At 32.7% G+C, this 15191-nt stretch overlaps 2 protein-coding genes across 4 annotated transcripts; one reads left to right on the forward strand and one right to left on the reverse strand.

The window, feature by feature from the left end:
- The first annotated feature begins 3431 nt into the window (after positions 1-3431).
- On the forward strand, positions 3432-8128 carry LOC129872268 (subtilisin-like serine-protease S). The gene is made up of 11 exons (XM_055947187.1): positions 3432-3729; positions 3831-3928; positions 4030-4127; positions 4221-4379; positions 4918-5029; positions 5115-5640; positions 5721-5815; positions 5910-6152; positions 6252-6366; positions 6618-6804; positions 7110-8128. The coding sequence occupies exons 1-11, from the start codon at positions 3649-3651 to the stop codon at positions 7670-7672; spliced, it is 2277 nt and encodes a 758-aa protein (XP_055803162.1). The 5' UTR covers positions 3432-3648; the 3' UTR covers positions 7673-8128.
- A 126-nt stretch (positions 8129-8254) lies between these two features.
- LOC129872269 (uncharacterized) lies at positions 8255-12069 on the reverse strand. Of its 3 annotated transcripts, none has more exons than XM_055947190.1 (2): positions 11841-12069; positions 8255-8846 (listed from the first exon to the last, which is right to left on the reverse strand). In XM_055947190.1, exon 2 carries the CDS (start codon positions 8828-8830, stop codon positions 8387-8389), a length of 444 nt encoding a protein of 147 aa, XP_055803165.1. In that variant the 5' UTR covers positions 8831-8846; positions 11841-12069; the 3' UTR covers positions 8255-8386. The 3 variants fall into 3 exon arrangements, with proteins under 3 accessions (XP_055803165.1, XP_055803164.1, XP_055803163.1); XM_055947189.1 differs by having other exon boundaries at positions 8255-8897; positions 11858-12068; XM_055947188.1 differs by having other exon boundaries at positions 11858-12065.
- Positions 12070-15191: the final 3122 nt, after the last annotated feature.

A 15191-nucleotide genomic window follows, 5' to 3' on the forward strand; every position in this document is an offset into this window, starting at 1 on the left:
AATTCGGGGTGAAAAACTACGCGGGACGAGCATGCAACCAAAACTCATAAATTTCGACTAAAGGACCAAAAATGGCAGCATCAAAATCAGCAAATTCTAAAAAATGAGACTCTTTCAACCCAAAAAACTATGACGATCCTTGCGAAAACCCCACAATCTAGCCTGAAGAATCACTCAAAATGAAGTTATATTGACCAAGATACACTCTTTCAAAATTCCACAAAATTTCATTTCAAAAGTGACTAAATCGGTAACTAAAAATACATTTTTACCTCAAATGAAGCTTTCCCTTGCGTTTCTGAGATCACCACGAGATTCCTCACGAAATTCTCATGACTTAGACCCTTGAATCACCAAAATCGGGTTTATATAGATCAAAAAATAATTACTCAAAGTTCTTCAAAAATTCAATCCGAAAATGGACACAGTCGCAAATAAAATCATGATTTTTACCTAAATCAAATTCTCCAAATCATTTTTCAATCTCTCTGATGCATTCTCCACGAAAAATCTCATAAATTTGCCTTTTAAATCACCCAATTTGGAGCCTAATGCTCAAGTTATGGAGTTTTAAAGTTGGAGAAAAATCCAAACAAATAAAAGGGGCTGCTGCTGCATTTTTTTTTAGATTTTGGATTTTCCAAAATCTCCGATTGAGTGCTCGGAATTCGTTCGGAATCCGATAAAAGTAAACCAAATATGGTACCCCGCTAAATTCGACGTTTCGGACTCGATGGGGCATTCAAAATTTCCATATGAAATTATTTTAATAAAAAGTAGATTCCACACCCAAGAGTCACTTTAAGCCACACTCCACAACGGGCCTCGATATTAGTACGAAAGCCTCGGAAAGCGAACGAAGGGCCGTTCTAAACCAAAATCGACATTTCAAAACTAACTGCACTGTCAAAATTTTCATTCGAGCGCATTTTCCAAGAATGTTACCAAAGTCAATCATAGGCTAATTTTCAAAGTCAAAAGCGTCAAATGGCCCAAATTCGTATCGATTGCCTCGATAGTCATTCCAACAGTGCTACTAGCTTAATTTGTTCATTACGGAGCTGATGGAACCATCAGAATTTGAATTCGAGATCTCGTTGACCCAAAATTCAAAAAGTCGCAACTAAACTAATTTAGGCCTTCAAAATACCAAAACGGACTCGGGACCTCTAAAAATTCAACCAACACTTCTTCTAAACCAAAAACCATCTCCCGAATCCAAGGAGTAGTCGGAATTCTATTTCGAGCATCAGAACTCCAAAAGTTGACCAAAGTCAAACCTTGGCTTAAAATTCCTCAATTTCTCAACTCAAGGCCTCAAAACTTCGTCACAACTCCAAAACTGATTCCGTAAAGTCTCCTAAGACAATTTCGATATTTCGGAGCTGCTGGAATCGACGCAATTTCGTTCCAAGACTCGTAGCTCCGGTTGACCCAAATACCACTTTTTAATACTTAAAGCTTATAAAACTCAAAATTGCAAAGACTCAACTTTTCATAGAATTTTCTAAAAATCAACACACGATAATAATTAAAAACGACTCTGGGCATCAAAAAAAGGGTAAAATGGTTATTTTACAAAAATTTTAAAAATGAATTTCATGGTCATTACACAAAATCTATGAAAGACCTAAAATAAGAAGTAGAAATAATTTGAATTATATTCAAAGATTTTAAGTGCTTATTACCCCCACAAAAAAAAGAAGATTTTAAGTGCTTTATCTGGCAATTGACCATTGACCAATAAATGTATCAATTCTTCCCATTTCCCGTGACACAAAAGTGCTATAATGAATCTGACAACATTTTCTTTTTTAAAATGTTAAATACTCCTAGTTTTCTAAATATATTTGTGGCTTGTTTTACTTATTTTGATACAACAAATTAAACTTTTAAAGGTTAAACAACTAATTTCAACATAACTACTTGTAATAAGTAGAATTAATAATTTCAAAAATAAAACAAGTAACCTTTTAAGTAGGTTAAATTAAAGTGATAGCGTAAAAACATAGAAAATAAATTTCTTTTTATACTACTGTGTATGCCTGCGTCAAACTAGTGATTCAATGAAAAACTACAAAATATTATCTTTGTATAATTAAAAACAATATGATTATAAAATTGACCTTTTATCCCTAATGAAATTTTTTCCCCATTTCAAAATAAGTATCATCTTAACAAAAAAAAATTAGCTCTAAATAAATGTCGCCTTAAGAATTTAAGATAGTCAAAATTACTCCCTCAGCCTCATTTTATATGGTGCCCTTTTCTTTTTAGTCAATTCCAAAAAAAGAAAGGCTCCAGAAAGAGAAGAAGCGGACGGTCACCTTACAATAATTAAAAATAATTTAATTTTAAAATATATTTTTTATCCTTAATAAAATAATTTACGATCACACAAATATCTAAGGATTGTTTTAGATCACGAATTTCAAAAGTCTTTCTTTTTTTTCTCTATATCAAATCAAATGATACCACATAAAATAGGACGGATGCAGTACTATGTTTTACTCCTTCCGTCCAATATTAGTTATTATGTATACTAAAAATACTTGTTCCAAAGTAGTTGTCAATTTAAACAATCAACATAGAATTAATTATTGTTTTTCAATTTTATCCTTAACATTAATTATTCTACAATTAATAGGCACGTAAATAGATAAAGATTAAAGAATTGATGAGGGATATATTAGTCAAATAACGCTCCTAAGTAATTATTTTTTAAAAATTGTGCAAAACTTTATCATGACAACTAAAAAGAAACGGAGGAAATATCAACTATACCCTTATACTCCCTTTTCTTAATAATATTTAATTTCAAGAGACATTTATTAAATAGGGGCAGTTTAGGATTTTAGTCATATATTTATTAAATTATTTTAATGGATGTAATTTTTACTAAAACAACACTTATTTTGAGACAGAAAAAAATTGTCAAAAAGTTTTTTTCCGACCATAAATTTCAATTTTTTTCCTTCTTTCTTATAAATAATATCAAATTAAACAATATCACATAAATTAAAATGGAGGCGAATACTTTTCCCTATTATCATGTGAAAGAAGCCTTAACGAATTCCCATACCACGTACCACAAAAATATAATTACTCCACACAACACAAGAAATCGAATTATTACCCTTTTTAACGGTCTACTCAGTACTCACTAACTGTTGCTCGTAGTGGAGTCCCTCGTGGTTGGTTCAGTTAAAAGCAAAGAAACCATTTTTCATCACTTTTCTTCAGTCTTGACGTTTCCATTTTCTTTTGTCTCGCTGGACAAGTTTTCAATATATGGCCGTCACCCTGATTTATAATATTCTTGGATACTGATTTACGTTTGGTTCGCGAAAAAAGTTATTCCCAAATTATTTAGGAGGTGGGATAAGATAATATTGGATATATCAAATACCCATAAATATGAGTTAATGGAGTAGTACTAATTTTGTGTAACAGAAATATTCTTGTCTACTACTACCACAGTATACCTATGACACTGAATAATCTTTCCCTCTTTTCTCTCTCCCTCTCCTCGTTATTTCAAATCATTCTCTCTCTCTCTGTGTCTTGTCCTGCTATAAAAACCTCATCTTTTTTCTGCTTGTAGTTGATAACACATTCTTTTACTAGCCTCATACCACAAGCTAGGAGATGGGTGTTTCAAAAAAGACTCTTTTTTTACTCTTTCTTTGTGTTTTTCTTGGAGAAATTCATCTCTGTTTTTCTTCCAAGGTAAACTTGGCTCTGTATGAGCTATGGGGACATGGTTTTTTTATTTGAATGGTGTTTTGAGAAATGGTAAATAGTTGGTGAAGTTTTGTTCTTTTTTTCAGTTATATGTGGTGTACATGGGAAGCAAAGATAGTGATGAACACCCAGATGAGATTTTGAGGCAAAACCATCAAATGCTGATTGATATTCATAGAGGAAAGTAAGTTCTTGGTACTTTTAGCTATGAGTTTGTTTACCCCCTTTTATCTGGTTTTGCACTTGTTTTTGGCAAAAAAGCTGAAGTGGTAATAACCTTTGCAGCGTTGAACAAGCCAAGACTTCTCATGTATACAGTTATAGACATGGTTTTAAAGGTTTTGCTGCCAAGTTGACTGAGGCACAGGCTTCTGAAATATCCAGTAAGGCCTTTGCCATATGTTTTATTTTACTGTTGATTTACTTACTTTGATGGTTTGCACTCATTCCACTATTTGAATGTTGAAACTAAACAGAAATGCCTGGAGTGGTATCTGTATTTCCAAATACTAAGAGGAATCTGCACACAACTCATTCATGGGATTTTATGGGGCTCAGTGATGACGAAACAATGGAAATCCCAGGTTTTTCCACCAAGAATCAAGTTAATGTAATCATTGGTTTCATTGATACAGGTGATCATTTTACTGTTCCACCAGCTCAAACTTATTTTAATTGCTGCAATCTTTTTCCAGTTAGGTGAAATATATGACCGTTTAGGTGATCGATGGCGCTAGCCAAGCCGGTCCCTTCTTTTATTGTGTTGTCACGTAAAAGGTTCTCGTCTCTAGTTACTTTTCTTTTTTGAAAAAAGTGCTAAGTTTGTCATTTAGGTACATTTGGTTGAACCTGGGGAAAGTAGTTCTTTTAGTTTTCTGTTACCTTTTCATCTAGTGTAGGATAAGTTTATCGCTCATCAATCAATTCTTGTTTCAATCATTCGCAAATGATGCGATATGTTTGCTTAGATTTTCTTTTGCCCAAGTTTATTCAATTTCTCAACTTCACAGTTTCTTTCCATTTGTTGAACTGCTTGTGAATGTAAATAAAGTCATATCTCTGTTCACAACCTTCTCAGTTTATCTTTAGCCTGGTCCCCAGTTTCTTTGTTTCCCTTGTTTTTCTAACTAATTAGATCATGCGGTTAATCTCTTAAGGCATTTACTGAAACAGGAATTTGGCCTGAGTCTCCAAGTTTTAGGGACACCAACATGCCTCCAGTGCCAGCTGGATGGAAAGGACAATGCCAATCAGGGGAAGCATTCAATGCCTCAATATGCAACAGGTTTCTTTTATTTGCCAACCATTTCTTGCAGTTTAATGTTTTGTTATATAGATGATAAGTGCAATAAGAATTTTGTCTCATGTAGGAAAATAATTGGGGCTAGATATTATATGAGTGGCTATGTAGCTGAAGAAGATGATGGAAAGACCATGTTCAAGTCTGCCAGGGACAGTACTGGTCATGGAAGTCATACAGCTTCAACTGCTGCAGGGCGTTATGTAGCTGATATGAATTACAAAGGTTTGGCATCTGGAGGAGCCAGAGGTGGTGCCCCAATGGCCAGGATAGCAGTGTACAAAACCTGTTGGAGTTCTGGTTGCTATGATGTTGATTTGTTGGCTGCATTTGATGATGCAATTAGAGATGGGGTTCATGTCATTTCTCTATCTTTGGGCCCTGATTCTCCCCAAGGAGATTATTTCGGTGATGCTATTTCTGTGGGGTCATATCATGCTGTTAGCCGTGGGATACTTGTGGTGGCCTCAGTTGGAAATGAAGGAACCTCTGGTTCAGCCACAAATTTAGCTCCCTGGATGATCACAGTTGCAGCCAGTTCAACTGACAGAGATTTTACATCTGACATTATATTAGGAAATAAAGTTCAACTCAGGGTAATCCCACTTTTTGATTAGTTTACATGTTCAGTAATATTCAATTTCTATCTCCTTATTATGTTCTGGATATTTGGAAGGGTGAAAGTCTTAGCTTATCTCAAATGAATACATCTGCAAGAATCATACCTGCTTCTGAAGCTTACGCTGGATACTTCACTCCCTATCAATCCAGGTGAAGCAGAAGGTACTTCGCTGTTTGTTAGATGTAGATATGTATGCATTGACAATTATATTGAAAACTTTTTCCTTTCTTTCTTTTCCCCTAGTTATTGCTTAGATAGTTCTTTGAATAGAACTAAGGCCAAGGGGAAGGTTCTTGTGTGTTTACATGCTGGAAGCTCTAGTGAGTCAAAGCTAGAGAAAAGCAATATAGTTAAAGAAGCTGGTGGAGTTGGGATGATCCTTATTGATGAATCAGACAAGGGTGTGGCTATCCCCTTCACCATTCCAGCAGCAACTGTTGGGAAAAGGATTGGAAACAAGATCCTAGCTTACATTAATAATACACGGTTCACTTCCTTCTTAACGGCTGTTGATATTTGTTTTATTGTTCTTTGATTTTATTAGCAATCATCTCATCCAATTTCACATCTCTTTCATATTAACAGCTTGCCTATGGCAAGGATTCTCTCTGCTAAAACTGTTTTGGGAGATCAACCTGCTCCTCGAGTAGCAGCATTTTCTTCAAGAGGTCCTAATTCTCTAACGCCAGAAATTTTGAAGGTAATTTGTTTGCTTAAAATAGTATCAAATTTTAGAAACTTGTCTTTCAACTGATACTTGTTTTCAACATCAATCCCTCTTTGCTTTTATCATCTAGACCAACAAAGTCTTATGTTGCATCCTGAGATTTCCTTCAGGATCTTCAATGTGGGTGCAGATTAGTTCTTTTAACTTTGCATCCCTTTGTTCCTACTTTATTTGAGGATTTACTTTTTTCTTGCAAGTAATATACCTGCTGATTTGCCTTGTAGCCTGATATTGCAGCTCCGGGATTAAATATCCTGGCAGCATGGTCCCCAGCAGTGTCTAGGTTGAACTTCAACATACTCTCTGGAACTTCCATGTCTTGCCCTCACATAACAGGAGTTGTTGCCTTGTTAAAAGCCGTGCATCCATCATGGTCTCCCTCTGCAATCAAATCAGCCATCATGACAACAGGTAAACTAAATGCTTTACATAATCTAACTATTTCATTCAAGCCGTTAATGCATGTAGAATCTGCCCATTTCATCTCCTTGCATTGGTTTAAAGGGTGATTTATAGGAAGCAGTTGATGCAACTCTCGAATCTGAGGTTTGCTTTAAAGAAAGATAAGGGTGAGGGGATCAAGATTTGGTTTTGTTTGAGCATATTATCTTAAAACTACTCAGTTTTTTTTTTTTGAGCTTGTATCTTAAAAACTGTTGTGTATCAAGTGAATTTAACTTTTACACAACAATCTAATGTCATGAATGTTAATGCAGCCAAACTGTCAGATATGCATCACAAACCCATAATAGTAGATCCTGAAGGGAAGAGGGCTAATCCATTTGATTTTGGTTCTGGATTTGTTAACCCCACGAAAGTCCTCGATCCTGGTCTAATATATGATGCACAACCAGCAGATTACAGAGCATTTCTTTGTTCAATTGGTTATGATGAGAAATCTCTGCATCTAATTACAAGGGACAACAGCACGTGTGATCAAACCTTTGCATCGCCAAATGAACTAAATTATCCTTCCATCACAGTACCAAACCTCAGAAGCAAATATTCAGTAACTCGAACTGTCACAAATGTGGGAAAAGCAATGAGTATTTACAAGGCAGTTATATTTGCACCAAGGGGTGTCACTGTTACTGTGGTGCCCCAAAGATTAGCCTTCACTCGATATTACCAGAAGATGAATTTCACAGTGACTTTCAAAGTGGCTGCACCCACACAGGGATATGTCTTTGGGTCCTTGTCATGGAGGAACAAAAGAACATGGGTAACATCTCCACTTGTTGTCAGAGTGGCACATTCCAACATGGGTACCATGTTATAGTTCAGCTGCAGTGCTATTTATTTGTGTTATAAAAGGGAAGTAACAGATATTGCACCCAGTAGCTGCTGAAAATGGTTGCAGTAGCTAAGGAAAATGTGAAGTGACAAGTGAAGGTAATGGAGCAGGAGGAAAAATTTCACTCTCACCCTTGATAATTGCATGAAAGCCAACACTAAATTCTTAGTAGAATACATGTAATTAGTAGCAGAATACAAATAATTAGTAATTCTTTATTCTATTTGTCCCTAGTTTTGAGTTTTGATTCTGGCAACCTAGTCACCTTACTCCAACTTTGCACAACTACTTGATAGGCATACCGCAAATTCTTTTAGCTGTCTAGTAATGCATTATGGATTGGCATCTCTGTGTGTCTCTGCTTTTATATCTACTAGTAGTTCATTCTTTAATGTAAGATCTTATCATGTTGTTGTCATTAAATCCAAAGAATAAACAAAATGCAATTTTCTTCAGACACTTGGCAAGTATAAGTCTAGTAATTTCCAACTGACCCAACATGCAGTTTGAATAAGATCCAGTAAGAGAAGACTGAGGGGCTGGGAGGAAGTTTAGATTTGGTAATCGTGCAATAATCAACCAGTCGATGTTATATAATGCATCGCAACCATGTCAACTTTATGCTAAAAAAAGTTGGATTGTTGTACACAATTCTGTATATATCCCCAATTTACTGAAAAACACATTTTAAATAAACCATCATAATCGCGGGCCTTGAGATTGAATCTCTGAAGGATCAACCAGGCCTTCTAACACAACAAGATCATCAAGGAGTGTTAGCTTCTCATCTTCAAGGGCCTTGATCTCATCTTCGGCTTCTCTCAATTCTTTACCAAGAGCAAAACTTTCTTCCTCCAGCATTAGATACTTTCTCCTCAATGCCCGATATTCATTTCCGGAAGGGGAAGTATCCGGCGAGAATTCAGGTGTTGATTTCTCAGCATATTGGAATAATGGGGAAATTTCGGTCGGTGGGACTCTTTTGGTAGGTTTGAGTCCATTTTGAATTGGCATTGCATGCACATCTTGTATCCTTTTTGCCTTATTCCCTTCTTTTTGCAACACTGGAGCCTTTTGTTGTGATGTTTTCTTTTTCCGCAATTTAGGAGCTGAAGCTTCCTCAAGTCCTCTCTGGTCTTGCATATCTCTATATTTTAATCTGCAAGGATAAACAGCTATTGATATCAGAAGGGTGGAGGTTGAAAGAGAGCTGCAGTTAGTTATAATCCATATGAATAATAGAATCCAACTTCCAAAAAGCATAAGCAACAATGGTAAAGCAGCACCTTAGAAGAAAAGTCATTTGAGTTTTCAAAAGCCTAGTAGAGAACAAAAGCAATCTCTCAAAGGACAAGATTGACAGATTTCATAGAAATGGATGTTGCTTGCTGATCATAAAACATTGGTCCGTCTAACTCTATTTTAAGAAGATTTAGGAACCATAACTTATGATATTCTCACCATTATCACATAAAAAAGATAAACACAAAATAGAAATTAAAAACTTATTTTAGCCTCACAAAAGATGAACCCAGGAAGCCCTTTTCTAAATCTTCATTATCCAAGGCAGCTGAAAATATAAGCTCAGTCACACTCAGTCCGACTGAAGGTAGTGAACAGTACGGAGTTGGTAGTGCTCATCCAACCAAAATTTGGTTTATTTTTTGGGGTTCTTTTGTTCTGTCTCTAGATTCTAACTCATGCGATCTCCCTCACCGATCTCACAAATAAACGAAAGAACCCTGAAAAGATAAATGGTAATTCCTGCATGCAGTCTGAGGTAATATCCCATAAAGTTCTGGTTATCATCCACAATATCTTTGGGGTGTTGGTGGGGGCAGAGGGAGGGAGGGAGGATCCACTCAGGAATTAACAAAAAGGTCAGATTACTAGAATAAAATCCAGACGAGAATAACGCCAATGCGAAAATTATGCATTGAACTATCAAGCAGAGGAGTGGAAATGTATCAACTGAAAACCAGATAAAAAGAAGACATCTGAAATAGCATCAGACAGTTAAGAGTGAAGCACTGATGATCATACGTCCTCCAAACAGTAAGCACCAAAGTAACAAAACGTGATTTCCAGGTAACATGAAAACCACTTACCAACATTATCAATTTCTTATACTCTCAAAAGATATTATACAGGGACAAATTGACGAGGTAGTTCTTTCAACAAATTAGAACCCAATGAATGATATAGAGAATACTGTTCCAGACATCTCAATATACAGAACACCGACACATCATGACACATAATTTATTTTTAAATAAGTTAAGACATCAAAAACATCATTTTTCCCATTCTACAAAACGATTTGCAAGACTGGATACAGGGCCATGCTGAAGAATCTGGCCATGTCTAAAGCTTTGGCCTTCATTTGTTCTACCTTCTCCATACATTTTACAGTTATAATTAAGCTAGATGACTCCATTATACTCTAATTCAAGATGAGAGCATAATGTACCAAAGTGACTGTTTTTGAGGCTTTTTTTTCTTTTGAGAATATCTTATCATCAATTCGGGTTGGTATCGCGGGTTTTGACTTTAGACTCAAAGAATAACATTTTATGTCTAGACCATCAAAATGATGGACCTTATGATGCCCAGCCATGCTGTAAGTCTCCTAACATAACCAGAAGAACATAGGACAAGAATTACAAGTAAAATTGTGAGTTATTAGAGCTGATGTTTCCAGCACTATATCATATTTTGTGGCTGGATGTAGAAAAGAAAGACGGGTTCCACAGGCTAAAACAGCTTCTTACTAAAACATCCACAAAGTCATATGATTCCTATGTCCAAGCAACTAATATCCTTCGACATTTTGCAGAAGTAGCCCTTTATCGACTTAAAACAATGACCTACTATGATTTGAGAAATAAGTTTTGAGTCAATAATGGAGGGATATTTCAATCAGATCCTTTTTTCATCAGTATATTTCAGTGAGATCTTCGCGATAAGAAAGTCAGTGTTCTACATTCAAAGTCAATCCACAATAGACTCAGGTTTTAGTTTTTTCAAAGTTAAGGAAAATTCATTTGTCAATCCAAAAATTAGAATTTCTTATAAGATTTGCAGGCGTGAGATTAAAGTTCCAGATTGAATAAGTCTTCATTAACAACAACTGCCAGTTAAAGTCAATATTTGACCAGAACTATCTCTAGTGGCAGTTAATGAAATTGAATCATATTACAAGGAGATCTTCTCCAAAGACGCTGTCCTTATTACAAGCTCTCTACTCAAATTTAACAAATCTAAGAGAAGATTTCACTGTTTGAACAGCAAGCACTTCAACGAGACGACTCCAAATTTTCGGAGCAAACTTAGCCTCGGATGATTCTAGCTTAAAAATATCACAAACCAAAAAGGAATTGAACTCAAGCCAAAAAGAGTATTGCACAAAAACACTAAGCATTTGAAGCTAGACAATGACTTAGGGAAATCTAAACTCCAATAGTTATATATCTGAAGATTCGGAACAACACATACGCCAAATTCATGAATATTCTAATTTAGAATAGATGTGATACATGATAAATTCATTCTAGTGTGTGGAAGAATCATTGTCGCTATTTTAGTAAATTCTCTCCGTTTTCCTTTGAAGAAAACATTAGCAATCTTCTTCCTCCAATGTGCATCATTATTTTGATTAAAAACACACTTATTCATCACAAATATATATAATAAAAGAAACCCTTTATAATAATCCTTAATCAATCTATCATCCAGTCTAGGAAGCTTAGCAGAGATTTATCATATTTACCAGGATGAAATTAGAATACTTTGCAAGCTAATATAATCAAAACACAGCAGAGTAGTGTCCCTTCTTGCCCTCCATATCCGGGCTAAACTCAAAAGCCAGAGCAAGATAACTTGGACCCAGAAAAAGGCAACCGAACAAATTCATGATCAACAGTAGGTAAAGGATCAACTTATAGTCATAGAATGAGGAAAAAAGATGAAATCTTTCAGACTACACAGCTAAAATCGAGTTCAAACTCTAATAATAATCCTCTTAAATTATGGTAAAAGAAGAAGAAAAATTCAACTGGGTCGATGAACCCATGACCTAAGAACTCAACTAAGACAAGCAAAACAAACCCCATAAGTAATTGCACATATAAGATTTAACACAAAGCACTTGGACCTAGATTATAAAATCACCTCCTTTTCTTGCCCCAAATTTACCGGCAAGATTGAGTGGCGGATGAATTCTCTGTGCAAATCGGCGGAGGCAACTTCTCGGAGCTTTACAACAAAGAAGAAAGGTTTTTTTTTGCTGTTTCCAAATTCCAATTTTGGACCAGTTACCACTAATGGAGTGGATGGCTCCTAATCAGAGTCTCCCGTTCGACCCGTATAAAAAAAATCTTTGGTAAATAACATTTTTTACGAATGAAATCGCAGGCAACGCAACTTTAAATTTTATTATTAATCAAATTTCAATTTAGATATCGAGTATCGAATATGAAATCAAAATAAAAAAAAATTGGACCAGTTGATCACCTATTTTCTCCTTCAACCTTTTGTATCTCCATTTTATCCCACTTCTGTAAATTACACCTACCTCCCCTCTATTTCAAAATACTATACTCAATTTATACGAGTCAAAGAGTTTATTTTTTTTATTGAGCATATAGTTTTTAATTTTTTAAAAATAAAATTTGTATATTTGGAAGTATGCAAAGAATAAAAATAATTGATAATTTAAAATATTTATAAAAAAAAATAATGAAAGAAAGAGTTATTTAAATTTCAAAATTTGGAAAAAAATAAACTTTTTATGTACCTTCGTCGTTACATTCCAGTCACTAGTATTTAATTACATAATTTAATAAAAAAGTTAATCTTATAATTTTAAATGTGTGATAATATTTATGTAATCATCAAAATATATTTTAAAATTTAATTCACAAAAATTTACAAGGCCCTAGGTTATAAAAGTTCAATTTCGATACGATAATTGAGAAGTGGGCGTTCGATTCTTTGGTTCAATTTTATCAAAATTTCAATTCGGTTCTTTGATTTTTGGTTTTGAAAAAATATGCACCGAATATCGAATCAAATAGTTTGATTTGATTTAATGTTTTTTCAGTGCAAATGAAAATTAAAAACGAGGACAAAATCAAAGTATAAAACACTTAAAAACTTAAATCATGTTAAGCAATGATGTGTCACACCATGAAATATCTTTTGTGCTAAAAAGATTATATTTGTCTTTATCAAAAAAAAAATATTGTGCATCCAATTATTGTTCGAGGAAAACAAGATGAAGATGGGTTGCTTTACATGACTTACATCGGCAAAAATATATTTGAGTTCTTCTAGAAAATTAATATTATTTGAACTTAACTATCTAAATAGTAAATCAGGTGTTGCTTTGATTTGCTCGTAGATGGCTTAATTAACTGCTAGTTGATGTTGGAATAATAATTCAAAGTTGGAAAAAGAATTTTAAGTTGTTTAGAATTTGTTCTTTGCTATTTATTTAATTTATGTCTAGTTAGAATTTGTTTGTCCCAAAAGTACAGAAACTGAGAGAACTTGAAGTAAGATTCAAGAACTTTTGAGTTTATAAATAAACTATTTTGGTTGTTATCAATCTCCTAATTAATAGTATCAATATTTTAGTTTATCTTTCCTCATTTCTACGATTTTTTTTATTGTTTTGAAAATTGATATAATTTTTGTTTTTTTAATTTGAAAATAAATTTTTAAATTTTAATATTCTTATTTGTTAAATCTGTTTTATTTTTTAACTCTCTCCTTAATATTCTCACACAATTTTCTCCCTTAATATACCCATATTTTTTTTTTTCTTTAACTTTTTCACAATTTTTTTCCCCTATTTATCTTCAACACAAATCTTATGCTTTCATCCATAATTTTAAATTAATTTAGTTTTTATATAAATTTTGTAAAGTAACATAATTTTTTCTTCTTTTTTTTTCAGTATGAAATACGATAACATTCATTCAATTTTGATTCAATAAGGAGATAATAATACGAAATCTTAATTTAAACTAGTATCTAGATTGAAATTTTAGTTTTGAAAAACACTGCATACACAAAATAGTAAGAATCAAATGTTTTGAAATTCTATTTAGATACCAATTACATACATTGTTACACTTAAGCTTTCCAGATGAATATCAATTGGATACAACATTAACTAGTTCTATTAGTGGTACTATGCTTTATTAAATATGTTTTCGTATTTTTTTTATCAAGATTTATGAAATTCAAAATTATAATTTTTTGAGTATAATCTTAGAATATAATCTATATAATCTGAGTAATAAGCTCATACCATTAAAATCTAGTTACATACTGGTTGTATACACAATATATTGTATAAGTTTGATATGAAATTTGCATTAATCTATTCAAATTAGTTACACATTGAAATTTTATTTATATACTAATTGAATACAAATTATACACAAAAAATATATTGATATGAATATGTTATGCAGTTTTTATTTTTACATCCATATTAGTTATGCAGTTATATTTTTTGTGTACAAAATTTTTAGTAGTCAACTTTGGATATCAATTTATAATAATATTGGTGTTTAGAAAAAATGTATAAAAATTGGTATCAATTAGTAAATTTAGTTTGGTATGCATAAGAATTTTATTGTGTGAAATCGGTATGAAATTTGATGTCCCAACAAACTTGCGGTCTGTTATATTTTTTATTCAGTTTTAGAAAGTGTATAAAATTTATATCCATTAGTAAGTATAAGCATTTTACTGTTTATAAAATAGGAATGAAGTTTGATTCTCAAACAAATTTGTGAACTATCATATTTTTAATAAGTGTTTAGAAAGTGTATAAAAGTTGATATACATTAGTAAGTTTATATAAAGTTAATTTGCTCCTTCCATCTACTTTATTTACGTCTTTCAAATATTTTAAAGATTTGTCATCTAAATTGAAGTCAATCTATTATTAAAAAAAATAGTTATTTAATGTTGATATATAAAGTACTTTCAAAAGTATTAATTAAAGTTAATTTTTTAAAAAAGCACATTACATAAAATACATGACACTTTTGAATCAATATTTAACAAGATATACTCATTTCATTCAGTATAAAAATTATATACAAACTAGCAAATTTGATTTATTTTAACGATTTAATTTTTTTTTATAAAATTTGTATATGTAAGATGCTAATTGTAAAGTATGTAGTATTTTCTTTAGAAATTAATTGTCAATTTATGAATATTCATACAAAAAATTATTCGTCTAAAAGAAATATTACAAGAAAATACATATTTCAAAAACAAAACAGATTTCAAAAATAAAAATACTTATTTTTTTAAAAAATATTTTTTAAATAACAACAAAATTAAAAAAAAACTATCAGTTTTTAAGAAGTAATTTTTCTCCCCTTAGAATCCCAACTACCTAATGATTTTTTAAAAAAAGAATTAACAAATAAAAGGATAAAGGAAGAACCAAAATGGAAGATTACTACTATTAATTAGG

This window comes from Solanum dulcamara, chromosome 11 (assembly GCF_947179165.1).
Source record: "Solanum dulcamara chromosome 11, daSolDulc1.2, whole genome shotgun sequence".
Lineage (NCBI taxonomy): Eukaryota > Viridiplantae > Streptophyta > Magnoliopsida > Solanales > Solanaceae > Solanum > Solanum dulcamara.

Coding starts and splice junctions, on each gene's coding strand:
- LOC129872268 (XM_055947187.1), top strand. CDS start 3,649: ATGGGTGTTTCAAAAAAGACTCTTTTTTTACTCTTTCTTTGTGTTTTT. Junction 6,153..6,251: donor GCTTACATTAATAATACACG/GTTCACTTCCTT, acceptor TCATATTAACAG/CTTGCCTATGGCAAGGATTC. Junction 6,367..6,617: donor TAACGCCAGAAATTTTGAAG/GTAATTTGTTTG, acceptor TTTGCCTTGTAG/CCTGATATTGCAGCTCCGGG.
- LOC129872269 (XM_055947190.1), bottom strand. CDS start 8,830: ATGCAAGACCAGAGAGGACTTGAGGAAGCTTCAGCTCCTAAATTGCGG.